The sequence below is a fragment of the Aquila chrysaetos genome, chromosome 4, assembly GCF_900496995.4.
Source record: "Aquila chrysaetos chrysaetos chromosome 4, bAquChr1.4, whole genome shotgun sequence".
NCBI classification, from domain to species: domain Eukaryota; kingdom Metazoa; phylum Chordata; class Aves; order Accipitriformes; family Accipitridae; genus Aquila; species Aquila chrysaetos.
The window spans coordinates 24820915-24839583 of NC_044007.1; the positions used below are offsets into that span (position 1 = coordinate 24820915).

The following is an 18669-nucleotide window of genomic DNA, read 5'->3' on the forward strand; positions in this document are numbered from 1 at the left end:
GGTTTCATGTTAAAAGCTTCCTGTTCGTAGGAGGGACTCCTACCCTCAGCCCCTCCCCCAAAACCCCAAACTACCCCCCAAAACAACTTGCACTGCTTTCAAGACCTTTGGCTTCCAGGGCGCTGCAACATTTTCTATACCTGACACATTATTCAGTGTTCCCAGGACCAATGGGAGTATTACTGCTGAGAACTGGAAGACAGAAGCACAAACTGTTCATAATTAAACCTTATCACAACTTACTTCTGCAAGTTCTTTTGTCTGGATTTAAAATGAACCCTGGGTGGCATCGACAGTAGTAGGAGTCCTCAGTGTTAACACATTCGTGCTGGCAACCTTGGTTATCCAAAGCACAGTAGTCTACAACTGAAAAAGAACAAGACCAATGTGTACAATTAGAAAAACAAAATTAGAACTATTATGCATAGATATTATGGTACTAGTTACACAGAGTAGCTATAAAAGAAGGAAAAGCTGACATAATTTCTGTCCTGAAGAGCCTTTCTGCAGAAAGTAGTGCACTCTCAATACCAGTTGGTAAATCATATTTGATATGAATCCTGGATCATTTCTCCTACCCTTTGAATATTTATCAGCTCTCAGATTGTCAGGAGCCTTCTCAACATGTTTTCTCAGATCTGGAAACCATGCCTCAGTCAGTAACTCTGTCCAGATGTTCACACTGCAGACCAGGGTGTAGCAAAGTTTGTTTGATTTAGTTCTGTCTTCTGTCTCTCCAGTCCCAGTCCTGGAATTGCTCTACTTTTCCTTAGTTCCCTCCCAGCTGTATGAGTTCTCAAGAGCTGTTCCTGTAGCCTGAGTATTTAGGAGACCCATGGTGATACCTTCTACATCAAGGACTGTCACAGTACATTCATTCCCTCTAATGTGCTCCAGATTCATCCTGTACGAAGCAGCTGCAGCTATGAAGCCTGAGAGCTTCAGGCTGATATTCACCACTGATATTTTTCTTATATAACACCTTTTGTGTGAGCAAAATAAAATATCATAGCTCATCCATCACTTATTTCATAAGTCTGTGCATTTATTACACAAACCCATATTTACAAGATGGATTGCCAAAGGTTAATAAGGTAATACTTTAGAGTTACTCAGTCAAGCCCATTCAAAAGTGCTAAAGAAGTTAAATGATTTTTTTAAAAATTTCTTTGCAGGTTAAGCTGTTTCTTCACAAAGAAAGTCTCAGAAGAAATTAAAGTCACGAAACAGGTGTTCTGTCCCCAAAGAGCTGCCAGGTCCACATTAGGCAAGTTTACCTGATTCTTTCTGCAGAAGACAGCAACGTGCTTAGCTTCACACAGACATTTAACGAGACAGGTTCCCCTTCTTTGCCAACTGAGTAATTTTTTCATTACTTTATACTGCTGAGCCCCCAAATTGCTCTAAGAGGAGTAATTTGTTTTAATGATATCAGTTCCTTCTTCAATAGCCATGCCTTTGCAAATCATGCATATATTCAGGTCTGCTAAGATATTTAGTCAAGGTCAGCTAGTGAGGAAAGCGGGTAATCCATTCAGTTACTTTGAAAGAGCTTCTTTAACACTTCAGAATATTTGTGTTGAATCATGTCAAATTAGACTACTTACTGGCTACTATGTGAGACCATTTTCCTGGCAAGCGCCTTCCTGTTTCCAGACTGAATAGCTTCATATAAAAATGTATTTACTGAATATGTATTTCAAGGTTATAATGTGTCATACAATTAGTCAGCTTTCCTCTTAAATTAATTCTAACCACATGCACATTTTCAAGTGTTTTAAAAGACACATTAAGAAATAAGTAGGCCAAAGAGTATATGATTTTTTTCTATCTAGCATCATACCTGGGAAATAGTCCATATGGATTGCTCCATAAAGTCACCTCCTCCTCTGCATTTAAACCCTAGTGAAATGCATTTCTACCACAATACCTGCAAATGTCTGACTAATGATGATAAAGTTTAGAATAGAATAGAATAGAATAGAATAGAATAGTTCCAGTTGGAAGAGACATACAACGATCATCTAGTCCAACTGCCTGACCAATTCAGGGCTGACCAAAAGTTCAAGCATGTTGTTAAGGGCATTGTCCAATTGCCTCTTAAACACTGACAGGCTTGGGGCAAACACTGACAGGCTTGGGGCATTGACCACTTCTCTAGGAAGCCTGTTCCAGTGTTTGACCTCCCTCGGTAAGGAAATGCTTCCTAATGTCCAGTCTAAACCTCCCCTGGCACGGCTTTGAACCATTCCCACACATCCTATCCCTGGATACCAGGGAGAAAAGATCAGCACCTCCCTCTCCACTTCCCCTCCTCAGGAAGCTGTGGGGAGCAATGATGTCACCCCTCAGCCTCCTTTTCTCCAAACTAGACAAACCCAGAGTCCTTAGCCGCTCCTCATAGGACATTCCTTCCAGTCCTTTCACCAGCTTTGTTGTTTGAGGGACAACTAAACAGGCCTTAGAATGCTCTGTTATCAACATCTGAGCAACTATGACCCTAAGCGCTTTCAGATGACAATCTCTTGAGGGAGGAACTGTGCCTTCTTATGGCTGTGCAGCTGCTAATGTACTGTGGACAGAAAGGAAAAAAACCCAACAAAATAAATATCTAATTTTTCCAGGCTTGCTTTTTTCCATTTATAGCCTTCTGGGGACCTCTTACAGAAGTAGGTCTGTTGGCCTGTAAGAATCATGAGCATACCAACTTAAGTAATGCCTTTCCACTAACACAGTTAAGAAGTGAGAACATTCTTTTGACAATTGCTTTTGGGGGTAAGTATTATTCCCTTTTTTCAATAATTTTTATATACAAATTGCCCTAATTCCAGGCAGGCTTAGCCTTGCAGACTGGCACTAGTAATTGACCTACAAATTCATTTCACTTTCAGCTTCATGTTTCATTTCAGTGGTACTTGCTTAGAAGGGAAACTTGTTAACAGCATTCCAGTCAGCAAGTAGGTAAGTTGTCCATGGAGTTAAATCTCCCTGAAAAGACTGAGAAAAATTATAAATCTCTATTTCTTATATTGAAGTACTGTAATCATTTAGTTGGTATGAGGAAAATATACAGTTCTATAAGAGCAAAGCAGAATATTTTCCTAATTTTTTAAGTTTTATTATTTTCATATTTCTGTACTGAGTCATGAGATATACACTAGAATGTGAACACTTAGAGATCTCACTGTTTTTAATGTTAGCCCATGCCTATTTCAATAAGAAACTTTTCTAAAGGATGAATTAATGACCTTTTTAGTGAGCAAGCGATTAATTTGGTTGTCACCCACCCATGTTTGTTCCAACCTGTTTTTCTTGCTTGGAAATAGTTGGTAAGTGATGAGAGCCGTCTTTTACTTCCAGTTACCAGTTCTGCTCTCTGGGTGCTTACATTGCCCTCTCTGAACTGTGGACAGCATGAGTCACCTTTCTATTGTATTGTTGGTTTACAATGATGATGTTTATATAGGTTATTCAGGTATAAGAAAATGAAGTAAGTTAAGCAGAAAGGTAGAAGAAAAGGGTAGGAAGAAAAAGTGACAGAATAAGTAAAGGCATATAAGGAGGATGAAAAAGAATGTGGGGGAAGAGTAGAGCAGACTCATGGAAGATTTGTAAGAACCTGGAAAGCAGCCAAAAAAATCTAGTGGTGCCAGGACTGCAGAGAGGTGCCAGTAGCCAGACCACTGCCAGGAGAAGAGTTCCCAAGCCCAACAGCTGCAGCAATATGGAGACAGTCTAGCACCAGTGCCAGGAAAGAGAGGACAGTATGTCCAGCAACATCAAGAAGGCGGAGGGACAAAGTGGCCAGCAGCAGGATGGAGAAAGAATGGCTCATTACCACCAAACTTTAACTGACAGGATTTTGTTCATGTGAAAGAAGGGAAATTAACATGAAAAGCTGTTTAAAAAGGCAAAGTGATAGTGCTCTGCCAGCCATACTTATCACTGAGCAGACAGTTTCAAATATTGTTTAGTCTACAAATTTGTTTGTAAACCGTGTGTTGCAAACACTCAGAGTCGTTGGCCATTCAGTGATCACTTTGAATGGATATGTTGTGAGCTGCTGGTTGTGAGATTTTATTTAATTATTGCCATTCAGGTAACTGGCTGACGTGTCAATAAAGCAATTAGTATTGCCTTTGATCCTTAACCAGAGAAATTAGCCCATCAGAAAGAAGGAAGGGAACTTAGTAAACCTGCCTGTGAAATGAGTTTTCTGCATACCCTCATTTACTTTTGCTGGAGTTAAAGTTTTAGAAGTCTTAGATATCTTAGAGAGAAACCTTTGGCTCTTTCAGAGAACTGCAATGTGTATGTCCTACTGAAATTCTCTCTTCATTCTCTGGATGAAGAGGAGAGAGTAACCTTAATGAAGTCACTGCTTTTTGCAAAATTGTCATTGTACTCGGTGGTCTCTGGTATATGTGTACCTCAAGATCTTTCTTCTGATCCTGCTCATTTGATAATAAATACTTCACAGAAAGGAATGGTTAACTAGCTTAAGAGTAATGAAAACTGAGAGTTATCACTACTGATTCAGAACTATACATAGTCTCCTTTACAAGATTTTCCAGCAAGGATGATTATTCATTTGTGATCACATCTGTGGAAGCTGTACATTCTTGGTAGCAGCATATTCCTCAAAAATCTCAAATCATTCAAATATGAAAAGTCAAATTCTGGAGACTGACAGCTAATATTGTTTGCAGACAAATTAGCATCAAAACGGCAAATTACCCAGTCAATCTTTTCCTGTTCAGGAAATGTAGAGAGGCTAAGTTCTGCAAGGGTAAAACATAATTAATATACATTGAACCATTCATCTGCATCAGTAAGAAATGAAAAAGAGAAATGGTCACATAAATGCAAAAGAAACTTGAAAAATAGAAGTGCTAATAATGTGCTTTAAAATCACACTTAATACTGCTAATTATTGCAGGAGTATGAATAGCATGAGTTCATGGTTTTTTGCTAAACTAGTTATAAATGAATAGAAACCAATTGGAGAGGAAAGACAGCTATAAAATGCAAGATACCATAGTGAACCCATGCATGAATTGTATTTTGAAAATAATTGAAAATAATTGAGAATATGAAAGCTTCAAGTGTCATCAATAGAGCTTATAACAGGCCTGTATCCTTCCATGCCGAAGAGAGGTAGTGAGGAGGGAGAAAAAAAATGTAAAGATGTATCACATCTCCAAATGGCACTCTTCAGACTTTGCAGAGGAATTATTAACAGGCAAAAAACAAGCACCACTGTAAGAAAATTAATAAATGGCACAGAAATATTTTGAAGCTTTTAATAAGAAAAATAGACTTTGTATTTATTATAGAGGATAATATTAGGTTTGACATACAAAGAATTTCACCAAAATTTATTTTCATCCCTATGATACTATGGTAGCTATCTTCCTGATAAGAATATCTTGGGCTGTAAAGGACCCTTCAACTTAATAGAGAGCATATGGTAACAACAGCTGATGACAATAAGCATGAATATTTCGGATTAGAATATATGGTAGGAAAGAATTTGTGATAAAAGAACCTATCAACAGAAGTCATGGATTTTCTGCCTCAGGATATAGTCAAATCAGTAGCAGAGAAATACATGCCTTATTCTAACATAGGTAAAGGTCATGAATATTAGCTAAGGTTACTGGATGAACTTCTGTGGAGTGTTAGATGTAGAAATTTGGGCCAGAACATCTAATGGGCCTTCTTGCCTGAATAGCCATTATTAGCTGCATTTTCAAAACAATTCAACTTCAGAAAGTAGGTTCTTAAAATGGTATATTAGTGGCCAAATTATGCTGAGGGTAAATTATGCTGAGAAATTTAAAGACTCCTGTACTGAGGTCATGAAGCTACAAGTAAGGGAAACATTTTTGAAGAGTAAGTATAGAGTGAATGTTCTTCAAAACTGCATATGTTATCCTTGGTCTAAAAATCCTCAGCAACTCATTTGTGTGTCCCATGTGAAACTACATGCAGAAAGTTCAGTTCCATAAACTGTCATCTATTTTGTGCCTCAAAATAGGATTATCCTGCAAGAGTATAACTCTGTGAAGGTAGTAAGAGACAGATTATATTATGTTAGAGTTGTTTAAAATGACAAGAAAGAGTAAGCTGTTGGATAAAAGCATTGTGGTGGCTTGTGGCAGATCTGGGGTCAAGGATTCACTTGGATTCACTTCCATGGGATTTCAGCATGTGTTGGAAATTAAGCATGCATTTAAGTGCTTGCCTGAAGAGAATACCTAACAAATAAGGTGATTTTTTTTCAAGGACTAACTAGGGTTTTTTTGTGGTGGATACCAGAAGACATTATTTTCCCAAAATGTAGCATGGGATGAAAAGTTTATGAGAAGGTTAATAGGCTAGTGGATATTATCCTAAAAGTATTTACTGTGTATAAACGAGGAAGAAGAGTGAGATACTTAGGTGGTAATAAAGAGGGAAGTATGTTTTGTGTTAAAAATATTATTATACTGTATTTCCACACTCACTCTTTTCAGTTGTAATTCTTAGAGCTGATGTTTGCTTCTTTACTGCCCATAGTGAAAATTAAAGGCACATTGTGGATGGGTTCTTAAGGAGGGCTAAACTTTCCTTAAAGTCATCTTCCCCAAAAGAGTTTGAAATATCTCCTGGCATGACCATAAAAACAAGTGCGAAATAGCAAGAAATTGTCCATTTGCAAGTTTTTCCATGTATAACTTCTGTCTGAAGAGGAGCTACCAAGTTTGTCTGGCTTTGTTTTTTATTGGCCACATATATCATGTCAGTACATTGCTGGCCACCTACATGGATCTAGAATAAATCATCTGGTGTGTTGTTTCAAAAGAGTAATGTTACTTTCTGTGTGAAATTAGTTGGAACAATTTTCCCAAGTCACTATTCATTATCAGTAAAGGCCTACAAACATGCCAATATGTATTCTTCCTTATCTACCACTCATATTGGAGAAGAGAGCTTCCCATCATTGTCTAAGCCTAAACTGGATATTAATTTACATTGAATTTCCCTTTGGTTTGTGTCAAGAGATAAATGTGAATTGCTAAATTCATACTCACCGACACAATTCTTTCCATTTGCATCAAGCTCATACCCTTCGTAACACTGACAGACATAAGACCCAGGTGTGTTCACACAAATCTGCTCACAGGCATGTTTCTCCACAGCACAAAGGTCCTGAGCTACAAAACATAATTGCATGAATATGAAATTCTTTGACCTTCTATTATGCATGGGTAGACTATAGATAAAAAAAAATTTCAGAAAGCTAGGAACAGCTTTTTAGAGATGAGTTCATTTTAACACAGATCATGCCAATGTTCGTCAAACAGTGAAAGTCTTATGCCCGCACGAAAAATCACTCAAAGCTGAGCTCATTCCTTCAGCCAAAGGCAACAACTATTGATGGGCCAATGGTGCCTCGTAGAGTTTCTTCACTGTATGTTTCTCTAAAAAGTTTGAAGAGCATTCTTCAGGTTCTTTTGGAAAAAAACTAATTGTGTTTCTTTGTGTCTTTTTTTTTTTCTTTTTTTGCATAACCCTACCAGATAAATGATGATGAGTTTGGAAAGGGAAAGAAAAGGAATACACAACACCAAAAGACTTGGGGATATTTCATTTCTGAGTTTTATAATTTTTCAGTTTTGTGCAAAATACCATAGCAAGTTACCCCTCCCAAGCAAAAGATCTCATTAGGAAATTTGCTAAGACAAATGAGTTCAGTTCAGCACCTTGCCGAATGAAGCACATTGGGCTTTCTTTTCAATAGACTAAAGCTTTCTGAGAACCCCAAGTTTTCCCCATGAAATCTCTGGAAAGCAGAGTACTTTGTGTTGCTCAGGATCAGGCCCAAAGACTGCTCAACACTTAATGATTGTTTACAGCGACAAAAAAGGCTTTTGGAACATGTTTGAGGAAACTAGCCAAGCAAATATGAATTTTCCTTTATAGCTGTCTGCTTCATATCAAGCGGCATGACGAACAGCATAAACAGTTCTTTAACTCTCTTGTTCCAGTATAAACACACACAAATAGATAATTTTCCAGCTTGTTTCAGCTACATTTCCTCTTTTGTACTAATTTGTGTATTAATGTAAGATTTGAACATCTCTAGAGAAGAATGGAAGAGATTAAGTTAAACAAACAAATACAGTGTAATGAGTAAAGAATAGCCATTATCTGACACAACCACTCTTCTCTAGAAGAGTTAGATCAGAGTACGTGAAAGGAGCATTCTTTGCACAGATGCAAAACTATCTTAATGAAATAAATGTAAGAATATTTCAAGTTAAACAAAAGAACTTTTTTCCCCTAGTTTTGTTCTGGAAGATAGCCAAGTTGCCTTTTTTTTTTTTTTTTCCAAGTGGAAAGCAACAAATCACAGTATGGCAGATTTTCTTCCTTCAATGCAAGGAAATAACTTTTTTTAGAAATAATGTTATAATGAAATGTATCAAGGAACAAAACTATCACCTATTCAAAAGAGAAATGCACCCTTTTCCAGCCTGAAGCAAAGTTATCAATTCATTGCTGATTGAAACCATTTGGTTAAGGGCTTTTAAGAACTGCATACTGATATGGCGTACTCTGACAACATAAAAAAAAGGGAACAGAAGAATGAAAAAAGGGTATACCTTTAGATACAGAAGAATGAAAAGAAATTATAACTTTAGGTACATACCATTCATCTTTTCTGCATGGTTTAATCTAGAAAGTGTTAAAATAGATATGTAAGGAAACTATTTGTTCATGAAAGAGCTGACAAATACATCCAAACCTTAGATAAATACATCTGGTTTATGTTGATCATGTATTGCACTAAACATAAACATGATGAAGATTTATTTTACTGAGAGGTCAAGTGAGGAACATGTCTCTCTGCACTTGTGGACAATCAGCAGCCAATGAAAGTAACTAAAATGGTCACAGACTGTGGGTTTTTCCATCGCCATACTTCCCCTTCCCTCCAGAAATAAGCTGTCCATTTTGTCCAGGTTTGGTCCCCTTTCCTCATGAATTCTGTTACTTCTCTGGGGAGTTATTAGCCATAATGATCTGACCTTGTCTAGACTGCTACTGTATCATCTCCCTCCTTCACCAATGATTTGTGCTACCTTAGCACATTTAAGGCCAGTTTGATGGGTCTCGATATTAGATTTCCAGTGCTAATTGCTAAAATTAGTTTATAGTTTCGTGATGTAGAAAAAAGTCCATTAGAAGTAGGCTACAAACACATTGAATGACTCATTTCCCTTTCATATTTAGCAAACTGCAATGTAGTATCATCTGATTGATGATCAAAACAAGTACACAGTCAAGCAAATAATGTGTGACAGGTAAGTGGGGAAAACGAATATATAAGACTGAGTCATAGTGAAAAAAAAAGTAAAGCAATGCAGCAATGGGCTTCAACAAATGGTAGAGAGGGAACATATTGAGGGCTACTGTGCATGGGTCACCAGTAGGAAAACTACCACAATTCCAAAACTCTCTTGGAAATAGATCTGTAATTTGAAACAGTGCAGTGCCCAAAAGCTGAACTACTGGCTGATAAAAACCATGGAAATGTAACACAATAAAAAAGAAGAAGACACAATAAAGAAAGAATTTTTCATACTTGTAATTAAAATTTTTTTAATTGACTCCCCCAAAAATTCAATTGTCAAAATTGATATTAGGGGTGAGGATAGGGAAAATGTGTGAAAGGAAATTAAAAAAAGGAGAAATTTTGAATTTCAAATAATTTCCAGATAGTTGAAAACAAAAGAATTCCTTCTTAAAAATTCTTTAAGAAAATTAATAGCATGAGGAGGGTTTAAAAGAAAGGTTTAAATGATACAAAAGTTTTAAATGAGAAGCATTTTAAGGGGACACAGTGAAAAGAATAGGCTAGAGAGTATTATTGAAACGTGATTACATAGTTGGAGTCATCATTTGGGATTCTGACCACCCTCTTTCTGAAGAGCTATAGTAACTATGTAGAAGCAGAGAAAACAGGCTGTGTAAAAAATTCTTCTTGTCACTATTCTTGTCTTCACTCAGCTGTTAAACCAAATAATAATTAGGAAATATTCCAGATTGGACTGAATATTTTTGCGTCTCCTTGAGGAAACAAAAAAACGAATAAAGTGTTAAATTTGTTCCATTTAACACAAAACATTCCCCTATAATTCACACACATGCATATGACAAATGTCTACATTTGGTGAAGGATGCTGGTGAGAAGGACTAGAAAACAGAGATTCCTAGAAGTAACTCATACCATAGCTCGACAGCATAGGAGGTGACCAGCTCAAAAGCAGTTTCCTGCTGTAGCCCAAAGCATTTGAAGATGCTTCCACACAGCAGCGAGAATGCCCAGATCACTCTGGTGCTGACATTCTTTTGTTCCCATTCCTGTTTACTGAGGCTCTGACTGAAACCATGTGTCCCACTGCATATGTAAGGACTCTAATCCCCAAGCTGCAGAGTCGCCTCAGATACTGACATACTCTCGCTGTTTCAGTAATCATTAAGTATTTGATATAAAATACAACACTAAGCAAGAGAGACTAAAAACCTGCTAATCCCAAGGTACCCGATTGTTTTACGGCACTCTCCTGAGATGTGGAACATGTGAGTTCAAACACAAGGATAGGATTTGAGCCTGCATCCTTCAGCTTAATTCTAAATTATCAGTTGTGAGGGGTACATCCTATGCTCTCACCATGACTGTCTCCTCCAGCTTTTTGAAAAGACATTTTCCAAAATTTTTCTTCTGGCTAAAATCAGTTAGGCAAATTTCACTTGAATCTATGCACTGTTGTGGGATAAGAAACTGCATTTTTAGCAAATACCTTTTCCACAAGTAATTAAAAATAGTATTACTTAATTTCTTTAAAATAATGGTGGATACAGAAATAAATTTGGCATACCCATCTAACATAGTCTGCTGTTAATTACTAGGAAGCAAGTTAAAATGGACAAAAGAAATAATGCTTAAGATTACATTTAAAGTGAAATACATTTTGTTATTATAAAATATAAAGCCAATTACTTAAAACTGAAAAAAGTCAACTCTTTTAAAGAAGGAAATGAGAGCATAAGCAAGACTTGAATCTATTCTTTGAATAGTTGCAAACCCTTATACTTCAAGCAGCAGTTAGGAATAGCTTTTCAGAATGGCAAGTTATTTCACAGTTCTCTAGTATGGGGTTTATTGCACCTTTCTGTACTCTTTAGTACTGGTTGCTATCTGGACAAATTAATAAAGTAGTTGGATTCACTTCATGTGAGATGACAAAACAGTTCTTTCTTTGATTGTTGCTTCATTGTTGAACTTACTACACCAAAAAATTAAAATGCAATTTTATGTAGCTACAGTGTACCTCTGCAGAGCTGTGTATAAAAATTAGCTTGATGTATTTCAGAAAGGCTTATAAGAACTTCAGTTACACAAAACAAGAAAAGGAATTACAATTTCACCTTTTCAGACTCTTTCTGATGATTACCATTAATTATATACTGGGCTCAGTCCTTCTTTATGAGCCCAACAAAAAGGGTATGTGATGTTAAGCACTTTTGGGGAGCATGAAAAAGAGAAGTTAAGAAAGATAACATACTGCTGCAACTCTTCTGGTCAGCATTCAGAATGTATCCTTGTTTACATCTGCATATGTAGGAGCCAGGGGTGTTTATGCAGAAGTGATCACAACGATGCTCAACTGTACTGCACATATGGGGCACTGAAAGAAAAAAAGTAAAACAGTATTAACTGCTGGTCTTTTTTACTTGTGGTCACGACTAAAAAAAGTGTAGAAAATTTTACTGAAGTAATTCAGAAATTTCAAATTAAGTGTTGATAGTAAAGACAAAAATGGAAGCTCAACCCTATAACTGTAAAAAATCCTTAACAAACAGTACTATGTATTTATTCCTAAAAAAAGTATGAATTTAGATATTTTCTATCTGGTTGACATTGGCGGCATGTTTTTGGACATGAAATTACATATGGAGTAGAGATATAAACAAAACAAAAATATACAATAGAGTATCTGGAAACACTAATTACTTGGTGGTCCCAAGAAGACAATGAAGCAAACCTACCACATTCCAATTTAGAAAATAAGTGGAATTTAAGTACAAACTATTCTAGAGGACATTCTATTTCTTGAATGAAGAAAATCACCACACAGCACAATACTAAAGAAGAATGACTAGAGAACAACTTGATAAAGAATCTTGCTTGCTTAGTTATTAATGTTGAGGAACATAAAAGCAATACAGGATGACACTGAGGTCATGCATCTCCAAGATTCAGTAAGTGGGAGCTGAGGTGAGCTGCACTCCATAGTCTTTCTGAGTCTGTTTTTAATCTGTTTGTATTTTGTGTCTCTAATAGCAAGTAGTAAAATACAACAGAGACAGTAAGAAAGAAAAAGAATAGTGGGCCCATTGTGTCAAATTCATTGCTGAACTACTTTTCTCCAGATCAGTATTTGGGAATTAAGAAATCTCCTTGGCGTTTTCTTTTCATTGGAGCATTGCTTGTATGTAATTTCTGTAATACATAGGTGAATTACTTCTCAGAGAACATTGTGTGGAAAATAATATATTTTGCTCAACAACAATTAGGGATTTATGTGCTAGGTTGACAAAGCTCAAAATTTATGGAATAGATATTAACAGTAATCTTCTAGCAGCCACAACAGAAGCCTGATAAATAACTTAACATGTGGTATGTGTGGTACTTGTGGAAAAAAAATGTGGTTTTGAGATACGTATTATGTATCTGGTCTTTGGAATGATTACCAGTTACGCATTCATTACTAATATACAAACCACCACAATTCCCAAAACTCTTAATCAGCTTTTTGGATCTCATAATTTTCTGCCATAATAAAACTTCTCAAGTACTTTTATTTATGTGAATACAGACCTGCTTGGACTTCTTGTCTTACCATCTTTCTGTCATTCTGAAAATGAAGTTTATGACCTTTGATACTTTCTAAAAAGAAGTTTCCTCTTGGCTGTATTTTACTAGCTTTCAACATCAGGTATAGCTTGTTATGACCAAAGAAGCACTTTCAAATACAACAAAAATATACTAATTTCAGTAGTTTAAGCATCAGAGAATCTTACCATATACTAATGCTATAGAATGTGAACCTATCAAATGTTACTACAGAAACAGTCAGTCCTCCCATACCAAAAGAACATAAGGTTGCAAAACAGAGTACTAAAAAATGAAAAAAAAAAAAAAAGAAGAAAAAAGAAGCATACAATGATAGGCCTCCTAATAACTCAGTCCCTTCTCAGAATATATTGTTACCATCTGTTACCAATCTTCTGATATACTATCACATAAAATTTTTTCCAAAGTGTCTCTGTTGTACCCATTTCAAAGAATCAGTGGTACTCTGGTCACCAGTCAGATTTCTGTGGTGAAGGAGGCTGCTGTATGTGTGATTTCTGCAACCTCATTTGTTGCAGGAGGTGTTGGTGGACACAGCCAGGGACTGAAGTAATAGAAAGGGTGATCTCATAGTTAAGGAATTTGAATGTGAGCCTTGTGAACTGGATTTTATCTCTGTCTATGTCACAGGGTCCTTATTTGATTATGGGCAAACCAATAATATCAGTATCTTCAAGCAAGCATTAACCTTCACACTGTATAAGTTCAGCTAGAGACACCTGAATCTGGATTTGCAAGAACGCAGGCCTCTCTCAGCTGCAAGTGACTGGTATGTTATATTAGTCTATATTAGTCTAAAAATGCTAAATGCCCCAGAGAATCAGACCAGGAATTGCACTAAGTCAAATATTTAAAGTTAGTGGGCGATCTTGACAGCCTTAACCCTGTTTCTGTGCCTCTGTTCTTTCAGTGTAAAATGGGGATGACACCACTATCTACTTCACAGAATAATAATAAAGACTTTATTTGCTCCTGACTGCTCCATCCCAACCTCTGCCTTTCTCGCTCTTCTTCTATTCAATCTCCACCTCCTTTCCTGGATTCTGTCACCATTTCTGTTTCTCTTACGAGTTTTCAACTCCTTTCACTCCTCATGCCCCTGATTTCCCAGGTTACTGTTTGCTTCTCTTTTGCCTTGCTGACTGGTAATAAAAAGAGGCCCTGGGATCCCCTGGCTTCAACTGCTGTTTCTGACACCCCCAAATCTTTAGCAGCCAGAGGCAGCAACTGTAGGGAAAGTCTGACTTAGCAGAGGATGGGGCACAGCCAGTTTATATGGATTCTTCTGAGAATATAGCTGCTACGCACTGGGTAATCTCTGCCATTCATGGGTAAACAGTGGTTAATTTGGTTTACTTTTTATTTTCCCCACAGAGCTTCATCGCATGGCCAGGTTTTTCTCTTATCTTCACAGGAACCATGAAGACACATTCCCACAGACATAAGGGCAATCCAGACACGAGGAGAGCTCCAGTGCCAAGGTCTTTTCCCACAGCATGCAGCCCAGCAGACTGCATGCCAGGAGACTCGAACAGAGGGATGCCTTCAATTGCTCTAGCAAAGAAACAAGGTGTCCAGATGTTTGACTTGGCTACAATGATATTGCCTCTGGGTCCACACCGGGGAGGACTTAAAAAAACTAACCACATTTCCCGGGAGGAATGTAGGTGCTCTAGGAAGCAGAGGCTATGGGTGCTTAGATTGCTCTCTTGAAATTCAGCAAGCTGAACGCTGCTTCACAGCCCAGACTCGATAAAATATTAAGGATCCTATCTGCAATTTAGTTCCTTAAGTTGAAATCCATAAGAATCTAACAGCTTAAATTCTCTGTTGCATCTGGGCCTGGGTTTTTAAGTGCATTTTTGGATCTCACCTTCAATTCCTGACACAGCAAATGTTGTGGAGAAAAGGAGGCAGCAGCAATCCTTGTCACCTTGTCACCTCCATACTCCTCCACCTGAAGGGGGGGGTGGTTTTATAGAGGATCACATGTATTTGGATTAAAAGTGAGCTATAAAACTCTAACACATTTACTGGACACTGCCTAGTCTGAAAAAAGAGTAAGTGGTATTTTTACTGGATTTCTTTCTAAAATGCAATTAAAAAGTTCAGTAAGATCAAGCTTTGAAGCGTTTGCTGTTAATTCCATTTAAACTCTCAATCCATGTTTAGTTTATTCTTTCTTGGTTTTTAAAAGTATCTTACTATGCCAGCTAATAATAGGCAAGGAAGACATAGGAAAAAATCTATTATCTGATGAATGTCTGTGATGGTGTTCTGTGCTGATATAGTTCAGCTGGAGCCCTGTTGCTCTTTGAAACAATTTTGGAAGAGACCAAGTAAGGAAAATTCTCCAGACTATCCTGACAATAAGCCTCAGTTCTTTTCTGGCAAAAGCATCCCTAGAGATGAGTGAGCATTCAATCTCACCATGCATTCTTTTTCTGGACTCAGCTGAAAATGCCTCAGTTTAATGCCAAATCTGTATGAAGTTCTTTCTATTTATCTCAGGAAAAACTAAAAAAGAAAATTCTATTAAGTACACAGATTGAATAAAATGAATTATGTATGCCATGATATTTGTAAAAGGTAATTTCTTATCAGAGGATTACAGATGGAAACGATTTCTCAGTGTAAATTAACACCCATTAAAATATTATTTACTTTGTTGTATGAATGAATAAAATAACTGTAATGGCTTTTCCTAACTTTCTGTCTGTAAAATAGATGGAATAAAACCACTACCGTGTCTCTGTGTCTTAATACCAGTCACAAGGCATGTGCAGAGATAATTGTTTGCATAGAATTAATATGTAAGCTTTGGAAGAGGAATCCATGAACTCCATAGAATTTTTTAAATAATCAAAAGACTGTTTATCAGTTTGAAGTTTCAGTACTAAGGGAGATCACATTTAAAATTAATAGATGAAACAACTTATCTAATATTCAAATAGCAGAGGGTTGTAAATTTATTGCTATTGTGCAATGAATAGGAAAATCATGGTATGTCTGTTTGCCTCACTGCTTATGACCACTAGGAATTAGATCACATTTTATGGCACTTAGCAGTAGAATTAGTTGTTCCCTATATATATGACTGCTGTTCTGAATGTTGTCTGGCTAGTCTCCCTTTTTTTCAATATATATATTCTAACAGATAAAGTTCCATGTAAAAAAAATTTTTGATTATAATGCATATTTTTTTTCTGTGTTTTACTTTCATATATGCATTCAAACTATAGATAAAAACCTTACCACAAAGTTTAGTCTGGAAGGCAGAGGTCAGTGTTTCAATCTGACTGAAATTAGCAACCAGAAACACATGCTCTTCATGTGGTTCACTCCCAATGGACTTCAGCGTGTTCATATCTACTCTTCCCACTCCAATGGCAAAAATCAAGATTCCCGAGTTACGTGCTTTAGTGGCAATCTCTGTCACTGGATCCTGAGGTCTCCCATCCGTCACTATCATGATAATTCGGGGCACATTCTGCTTCAGAGGTCGAGCTCCTTCTGATTCTGAAAATGCGATGTTCACTGCATACTGAATAGCCAGTCCAGTCATGGTGCCAGTTGCCAGGTGCATCATCCTCTTCACTGCTCTTTCGATATCCTGCTTCCTCCTGAATGTCTTCAGCGAAAACTCATGTTTGACTGTGCTGCCATACTGAATCAGACCTACGCGGGTGGCATCAGGACTGATGTCCAGAAACTGCAAGATGGTTAAAATGAACTCCTTCACTTTTTCAAAGTCGTAAGGACGTACGCTGCGAGAGCTGTCAATGATGAAGACAAGGTCCAGACGTTTGTTATTGCAAGTATTTTCTGGAAGGCAAAATGCAAACAAAAATACTTTAGAAGAATTTCACAATGCAAATCGGTTCAGGTTGACCTGACGTCTCAAACATGCTGTCTAAACAAACACCTTGCCAAGTGCTGGGAAAATACAGGAAAAATAGGAGATGCCAGAACCAAGGCTACTTGGGCAATGTAAGTTCAGCCTCCAGTAAATAACAAAAGTTGCCTGTTATGTGATCAATATTTATTTTCTTCTTTTGAGATCAGTGCCCAGAATGGCTAGTGGCAGTGGAATGGGTAGATACTTGTGCTGTACCCCCTTTTGTCGTTGTTGAGATTTTGACCTCATACCCCACGCGGGATGGAAACCCCCTCTGAATTACATAATTACTATTAGAGTGGGCTACACTGTGATGCTTTTTGTGGTAGTGCCTGAGAATTTAGAAATCTAACACTGATGAGGCAGGGTGGTATCAGTCCTCCATTACAAACAGGGAAAACAGAACACAAAGAAATTCAGGTCAAAAGTATCTTAATTGCAGTGACTGATACGAGATGGGAAGGGACTGATTTTTCAGGGAACTTGGCATTAAGCAGCACTTCACATGTACAAAGTACAGTTCTCAATGACGTCAACTGCAGCTGTGAGTGCTCAGCACTTCTGCAAATCAAACCCCATGATTTCAAACACGTAATTAATGGCCATCAGGGAAAAGTCTCGTCTATTGGACTAGCTGAGCATCACACAGAAATTCTGTGGCTGCATCAGAGAGAAAATCCTGTTGTCTACAGGGGCACTCAACTTGGCCAAAAGAGTACTCATACACTTCCTGAAATCTTCTATTTCAGCCATCAGCAGTCTTTTTTTTCCAAGAGCAACTGAAGCAGAAATACCACAATGTATGTCTATATCTGACAATAGCAGAGACAGGCAAGCCAAGCTATCATGGATAACAGCAGAAGCAAAGGCTGGCTGCCTTCTGGGCATGCTACAAGCTTTCTGGGACTCTGAGTAAATCCTCTGGCTTCTGCTCAGCATCCTTCTTTTTTGAAGGAATATGAGACATATGCATGAGTTGCATAATGAGAATAGATAGGGACTGACCGTTCACAGAAAGCCAGCACATAGCAGGCTTAAGGCAAGCAGGGGGAGTCGAGCCATGAGCCTTGCCACAGAAGGCAGCATATGGCAAAAGATTAAAAGAACTTTAAAGGGCTTAATGGGATGCTGGTGAAGAGAAATCAACTGAGGTTTAATACTTACATTAAAGACCCATCCAGATTAGGAAATCCCTGAGCCACAAAAGCATGGCAGTTGGGGGAATACCTGCAGGTAGTATTGCCTTGTCCTTAAACTTTTTCATATGCATCCACTTTTGACTGCTGTCAGAGACAGGACACTGGGTTAGATGGACCTATGGCTTCAATTAGTGTGTCTGCTCATGTTCTTAAATTCCTGTGGCTATGAATAAACCTGTGAGGTAGCTAGTTGCCCGTTTGTCTGCCTGGCTTGAAAGATTAAAGGTGGCAAGAATACTCATCAAACTGCAGTGGCATCCTCATCTTACTAAACTGAGATACTCCTAATCAGCAATCTCCCTTATTGCCCAACCCAATTCAATTCCCAGTGTACTCTCATCCATCTTGTACGCTGAATGAGGCAAATGCTTGGTGGAAAAGTAGTATTTGACTGTATAATTAAAGGTCATGTCATACTGCACAAGTACAAGTGGGCCAATCAAAGACTCAATTGGAAAAACATCTGTCTGTAGACAAGCCTTTACATGAGTTCACTTGTGACTGCTGATGAATGCTAATCATGTACTTCTGCCAAGGCAAGGGGTGAGAAAGATGCCTGTTTTCACTTGTTAGCTCAGAGGCCTCTTTCATAGATTATCAAG

General features: G+C 37.6%; 1 protein-coding gene across 12 annotated transcripts in view; it reads right to left on the minus strand.

Annotated features, from left to right (window-relative positions):
- MATN2 (matrilin 2) overlaps nucleotides 1-18669 on the minus strand; it is a 77389-nt gene that overhangs the window by 36801 nt on the left and 21919 nt on the right. For 11 of the 12 annotated variants that reach the window (XM_030011326.1, XM_030011322.2, XM_030011325.2 and 8 more), the window contains exons 3-6: nucleotides 16226-16795; nucleotides 11619-11741; nucleotides 7077-7199; nucleotides 244-366 (exon numbers count right to left, since the gene is read on the minus strand). In XM_030011326.1, coding sequence (XP_029867186.1) covers nucleotides 244-366; nucleotides 7077-7199; nucleotides 11619-11741; nucleotides 16226-16795 — 939 coding nt within the window. The remainder of the gene's footprint in view (nucleotides 1-243; nucleotides 367-7076; nucleotides 7200-11618; nucleotides 11742-16225; nucleotides 16796-18669) is intronic. The other variant, XM_030011328.2, reaches the window with a different exon arrangement.